The 6,107-nt window shown below is 34.9% G+C and overlaps 2 protein-coding genes across 2 annotated transcripts; both read left to right on the top strand.

Annotated features, from left to right (window-relative positions):
• Nucleotides 1–315: 315 nt before the first annotated feature.
• LOC147525085 (protein FAR-RED IMPAIRED RESPONSE 1-like) lies at nt 316–2,795 on the top strand. Its single transcript, XM_086578020.1, has 3 exons — nt 316–370; nt 2,076–2,215; nt 2,499–2,795. The coding sequence occupies exons 1-3, from the start codon at nt 316–318 to the stop codon at nt 2,793–2,795; spliced, it is 492 nt and encodes a 163-aa protein (XP_086434146.1).
• Nucleotides 2,796–2,798: 3 nt separating this feature from the next.
• LOC147525084 (protein FAR1-RELATED SEQUENCE 5-like) lies at nt 2,799–4,056 on the top strand. Its single transcript, XM_086578010.1, has 3 exons — nt 2,799–3,212; nt 3,301–3,565; nt 3,950–4,056. The coding sequence occupies exons 1-3, from the start codon at nt 2,799–2,801 to the stop codon at nt 4,054–4,056; spliced, it is 786 nt and encodes a 261-aa protein (XP_086434136.1).
• The last annotated feature ends 2,051 nt before the right edge of the window (nt 4,057–6,107 follow it).

The raw sequence follows: 6,107 nt of genomic DNA, 5'->3' as shown, positions 1-6,107 counted from the left end.
GTAGAAATCTTTGATAAACAATTTATAGACACAAGTTTAGTTTTAGTTTTACTTGCGTTTGAGTTTCATCATTTATGCATAGGTAAAACTAACATTTTAGTTTTATCTATATCTAAGGATTTTTTGTCAAGAAATTTAATTGAAATATATGGATTTTACAACATTGTTTTTTTAATTGGGCTTTTATATGATATGATATTGGAATTTGGTGTTAATTTTGAATTTTGAGGAACTGAATGTTATGGAGTTTTTAATTGGGTAATTTTATTGATTGTGGTTGGCTAATGGAACATTTTGCATGAGTTATTTGTAGGAATGGACGACTCCATATTGATTGATGAAGTTGGAGAGCAGGAAGAATATGGTTCAGGTGAGCTAATGTTTCAATTTTATTTTCGATTTCTACCAACTAATTCAATACTGTATTATTGTACCGTGTTAGTTTTTTTGTTTTTTTTTGACGTGGACACATTTATTTGCGTTACCCAAGCCTTCTGCGACATTTTCTTCCTCTATTCAACCTCCGGAGTTTGAAGTGGAAGTGGAAATTGTTAAGCCACCATGTTTGGGAATGTGTTTTGAAACTCTTGAGGCTGCAAAACAATTCTATATAGATTACGGAAAATCATTTGGATTTAGACCTGTAATTCGAAGCTCTGAAAAATCATTTTCTCGTTCGGATGAAGTTAGTAGTTGTCAAATGACTTGTGAGCGATTTGGGGTTTAAAGAGATCGAGGAGGCAAAAATAAGAATGTGGATGGAACTGAGAAAGAAGTGAGAAAAAAGAAACACAAATACAGTTAAATGTAGGTGCCTTGCTTCAATGAGGGTGACTGATAAACGTAAAATTGAATAATTTACCTACGAAATGAACGATGAAACTCAAAACGCAAGTGAAACTAAACTTAATTACACGTTGCTATCAAAGATTTCTATACTCTCAATTCTATCGAAATAGAGTGGAGTAAAAAGTTCGTTCCACTCTTAGTTCTTTAGCATTCAAGTTTCCTAGATTGACTAATCTATTCAAAGTCTAATGAGAGCAATGGTGGGAATTATACTTCGATGTGAATTAAAACTAGATGTAATATAAAGATTATAACTTTATTAAATTTAACTAAACAATAATTGAATTCTAAATTAATAACTAAGAATTGAATAACAACAACTGAAATTAGATCTAACAATTTTAAATGACAAAATCGAAATGAACAAGAAATAACTATTTTATTTATCTAATCAATGAAGAACTATGATTCAAAGAATTAATCTAAAACAGTGTATGAAACTAATTAATTTAACTAATTGAATTCAAAAACTAGATCTACAAGCTATTTTAATGGCTACTTTCTATTCTAGATTCTCTAACTATATATTTCTTAAGAGCTAAGTCTTGTTTTATGTAAAGGAGGAGAACAGATCCAAAATTTCATGCATGGGCTGAGGAGCCATGTTTTGGGCCGGAAAATCGAGCCCAAAGCCTAATTTCTCCAGTCCATAGAGCTCGTTTAGCTGACTTTGACTTCAGCAGACTTTTCGTCCACTTTTGCTCCTCTGATTGGGTCAATGCTTAGATCATTAGAAAGTTCTTTCCGAGCCGGTCGTTTTGACGTAAGGTAGGCCCAAATCCGAGGCATGAGTCCAAAGATATGGTCTTCAGAAATTCTGCTAACTTGTGCACTGTTTCTGCCCGTATTAACTTTTCAGCTTTTGACCGGGCTTTATAAAAGCTTTGTCTCCTTCAATCTTGGCCTTTATCACCGAACTTCTTAGCAACCAACCCTTTGCTCCTTTATATCGCCAAAATGGCATGTTTCTTCACATAATTGAGTTCCATGCCTGAAATACATAAAAGCACGTAATTAGCATTAACTCTTATTTATTACTCGCATAATTGGTCTAAAAGTAGTATTATTAAGGGGTTAAAACTACAGTTTTGGGCTCTTATCAGTGACAAAGCAACAAAATAGTGGAATATGGAAAGTGGTGAAATTAGGTTGCGAGCACAATCACAACCTGGTTAGTTCGGCAAAAAGGATGCGTATGCCTATTAATATAAATATGCTTGCTGTAGCTAAGATGTTGATTGACTCATTTTGTGACGGTGGTGTACCTGTGAATAAAGTTGTTGATATACTTGATGGAGTACAAACTGGTTTTGATGATAGGGATTGTTGGAACCATTTGGGCCCCTCGAAAGAATACAAAAAACCGGTGAGAGGTGATGCTACCGCGGTGCTTCATTTTTTCAAGAAGAAAAGTATAGAGGATCCTAATTTCTTTTATGCAATACAGATAGATCATGAAGCAAGGACCATTAATTTTTTTTGGGTAGATGGTCGGTCGCGTACACAGTTTCAATATTTTTGTGACGTGGTTTTCTTTGACACCACATATCATAAGAATGTATATGAAATTCCATTCGCCCCATTTACTGGAGTTAACCACCATATGCAATCAATCCAATTTGGTTGTGCACTGCTTCTGGATGAAACAGAAGATTCTTTTCAGTGGAGCTATGGGCGGACGTGCCCTATCTGCAATTATCACAGATCAAGATAGAGCTATGACTCTAGTTGTTGGTACGGTATTCCCAAATGCTCGACACAGATTCTGCCTATGGCACATTATGAAGAAGTTCCCTGAAAAACTTCCAAATTATTATTATAGGAAATCAAAATTCAAAAAAGAATTCAAGAATTGTATTCGGCAAATATTTATTCCTGATGTGTTTGAAAGGAGGTGGGCAGAATTGATGTCTAGTTTTAATTTGGAGGAGAATGAATGGCTTTAAGAGATGTACAAGATTCGACACAAATGGGCTCTAGTTTATCACTTGGATACTTTTTATGCTGGCACTTCGACTACCGGGTGTTCTGAAAGCATGAATTCTGTTTACAAGAACTTTTTCACATCTATGACAACTCTTAGAGAGTTTGTAGTAAAGAATGATAAGTGTTTGATGAGGATTGTTGAAAGAGAAAAAAAAGATGATTATATTACTGAACACTCGAATTGGATTGTAGGTGGTAACTCTTTTCTCTTGAAGAGTGCAGCAAGTGTATATACAAGGAATGCGTATGATAGGTTCAAGCAAGAATTCAAGTTAGCTGAAATTGAGTATGTCCTACATGATGATGAAAAAGGTACTGACGGTAACAGAACCTACACTTATAAGTCGCGAGTTACAGGTGATGAGCGTGAATGGAAGGTGAAGTTCAATCCCAGTGACAAAAGAAGGTAATTGTGAATTCAAAACTTTTGAGTTTCTGGGGATACCTTGTGGACACCTCATAAAGGTATTTCAGAGTCATGATATTGAGATTCCCGAGCACTTTATTCTTAAGAAGTGGATGAAAGGGGCAAATAAGTATAGAGCTGAGTATGACCATGGACTGGTAAGTGGCCATGAGAACTCTGAGGTACTGAGAACTACTCAACTTCAAATGGTTGCTAATCAATTGGTTTATGAAGCTGTGGAAACTGATTGGGCTTACCAATTAATGCTGCAAAGACTACAAGAACTGTCAGTGGAGCTCAAGAAACAGAAGGAAGTTGACCCTGGTGTTTATGTTGTTAATTTATGCACCATTGCTGATAGTTCAGCACCGCCACTTGACTACCCATCCCAAGTTTTACTTTTGAATCCTAACATCTCTCAAACAAAAGGAAGAAAAAAAGTCATGAAGATTTATAAGAAAACTACAGTGGTAGAATAAAAGGGGGTCTTGAACAAGCATACACAAAATCCAAAGCAAAGATAGAGAGGAGATGTACATGGTGTAACAAAGTTGGTGTTAACCATGACAGACGAAATTGTCCTAAAAATCCAAACAGAAAAAAGGGCCCAAGTAAGTATAATATTGTTTCCTTAAGCTTAATTCGTAGTATCCTATCTTACGTAATTGCCTTTAAAACTTTACGTTTTCCATTCTTTTTGCTTTACAGTATTGGATGTAGAGTTAGAGGACGAAGACGACGACGATGAGGAGAATGAAGGCGAGGATGGGGAGGAGAACGAAGACGAGGACACAAATGATGATGAATATGATTGAAGCTTGTATTTTCTATATTAGACTGTTGATTGTTGGAGCTTGTGTTTCTCTTTTGTAGTTCATTGTTTGTTTAAGGCAATGAAATCTTGTGTTTGCGCTTGAAACTATTAGCTGTTAGCTTGAAATCGATATTTCTGTTAGCTTGAAACTGTTAGCTGTTAGTACTCATTCTTTTTGAAAATTGTCTCTATGTGATTCTCACGGTATTACTCAGGTCATAAGTGTCACTGGTAGAAAGATCTTGTGTATTCTTAAGGCCCATGGGCTTTGAGAATATTGATAAAATTCCCTTGGTGAGCTTTTCATGGAGCTTAGTATTCATCTTGGTGTTAATTTTAATGGGGTGAGTTCATTTTTCACTTGTATAGATTTTCTTCATTTTTACATTTTTAGCTTAATCCATGACTGTTTGTTTGTTTGTTTGTTGATTTGCATGCTAGTATTGTGTGTTAGATTAGAATTTGAATATGTTTTGATAGATTTTCAAATTTTGGAATCTGATTTGGATGTTTTAGCTTAAACTGCCTTAGGTAGGTCAAGATATAAAAATTCTATTTTGCGCGCTAGATTAAGAGCTGTTATCTGATCTATTTGTAAAACAGCGGTCGGGTTTGTCATTTCGTTCACATTTCAATAAAATTGCAAAATATTTCATCTCAATGATTTTAATAAGTTTTGTTGTTTGATAAGTTCATTTTATTCTTCCTAGAACTCATAGACAAGTCTAATATGGAAGAAAACTTGATCCCTAGCATGTATGGCTCACTTAAGAGCTCACACATGCTAGCAAGTGGAACTAAGCAATGACTTATCTCTAAGCTCATTGCTTTGATTCCTAACTAGACACTACACCAACTATCATTTTGGGATAGGATGTAGAGCTAGTTGTTCTTCCTAATAACCTACCAAACCAACAACAATTGTTTTTCCCTCACATGAGTTTTATTAACTCCCCAAACGGATATAATTCTCACTCGGGCAGAGTTTCTGCTCTGAGATCACATAACTAAAGTTTTATTCTAATTAATAGAAAATAAAACTGAATTAAAAATATTTTAATTAAAAACTGGAAATTAAATTCTTCATTACACTAGGAAAGCAGTAAAACTACTCTACTCCTAATGATGGAATGCTAACCATTCCATCGGAAAAAACTAAAACTAGACCCTTCTATTTATAGTTGAATGGACGGTCGTGATCGAATCTCAGAAATCTGATCCAACGACTGAGATTTGATCACTATTCAACTTTTTGACTTTAAGGAATAGTAATCACTATTTGACACTATTCAACATTATTTGACACTATTCGGAACTATTCATCTTTTGACTTTACAAAAAGTTAAATAATAAAATATCTAAAATATCTACGTCGTCTTCGATGAATAGTGACGTGCTTGGCTTTATCTCTGATTTCAAACCATACGCCCATTTTGTAAAAGCAATATACCGTTGTGTAGAGTTTTCTGCGCTGATCATTTTGACAGGTCATATGCTTCAATCGGAGTTAGGAGACGGAAGATGTCACCATTTGAACTTTCTCCTAATTTTCGGACTGTTACAAGTCAGTTTGACCAAGTCTTGACCCGAACATGACTCCTTCGGCTAGCTCAGGAACTCAAGTTTGGATTCTTCAACTTGTTTCATGGTTCTCTGAGTCCATGAGCTTTAAATGAGCTGATACTGAAGATTTCAAGTTCAAGCTTTATTCGGTTGTATTTCATGCTAAAACGCAGGTTCTGTGTGTATTTTATCGTTGACTATCGAAACCTGTGAAAACATAAAAATACAATTAATTTACATTTATTAAACACATAATTGACCCAAATGTAATGTCTCTGCGGGGTTTAAAACACAATTTTGGGTACTTATCATTATCCTTCACAATGGTATTCTTTCTGGTCTCAGAGTCATGTTTATGTTAAGGGGCCCCTTATGTTAAATGGAACCTGTCAGAACTTTGTTCTGTTAAGTTCATTTTGGAACCTCTCAGAAGGCTTTGTTATGTGAAGTTCATTTTGGAACCTATCATAAATGTTCATTTTTTCTGTG

The sequence above is a fragment of the Coptis chinensis genome, chromosome 1 (assembly GCF_015680905.1).
Source record: "Coptis chinensis isolate HL-2020 chromosome 1, ASM1568090v1, whole genome shotgun sequence".
NCBI classification, from domain to species: domain Eukaryota; kingdom Viridiplantae; phylum Streptophyta; class Magnoliopsida; order Ranunculales; family Ranunculaceae; genus Coptis; species Coptis chinensis.
The sequence above is the reverse complement of the archived record's forward strand: the minus strand, read 5'-3'. Positions and strand labels throughout refer to the sequence as shown.

What these genes read in the sequence shown, in the direction of transcription:
- LOC147525085 (XM_086578020.1), top strand. Translation starts at nt 316, where the DNA reads ATGGACGACTCCATATTGATTGATGAAGTTGGAGAGCAGGAAGAATAT. An exon ending in GCAGGAAGAATATGGTTCAG is followed by an intron (nt 371 to 2,075) that starts GTGAGCTAATGT and finishes TGCTTGCTGTAG; the next exon opens with CTAAGATGTTGATTGACTCA. An exon ending in CGAAAGAATACAAAAAACCG is followed by an intron (nt 2,216 to 2,498) that starts GTGAGAGGTGAT and finishes TGGATGAAACAG; the next exon opens with AAGATTCTTTTCAGTGGAGC.
- LOC147525084 (XM_086578010.1), top strand. Translation starts at nt 2,799, where the DNA reads ATGTACAAGATTCGACACAAATGGGCTCTAGTTTATCACTTGGATACT. An exon ending in GTGATGAGCGTGAATGGAAG is followed by an intron (nt 3,213 to 3,300) that starts GTGAAGTTCAAT and finishes CACCTCATAAAG; the next exon opens with GTATTTCAGAGTCATGATAT. An exon ending in ACAGAAGGAAGTTGACCCTG is followed by an intron (nt 3,566 to 3,949) that starts GTGTTTATGTTG and finishes TTTGCTTTACAG; the next exon opens with TATTGGATGTAGAGTTAGAG.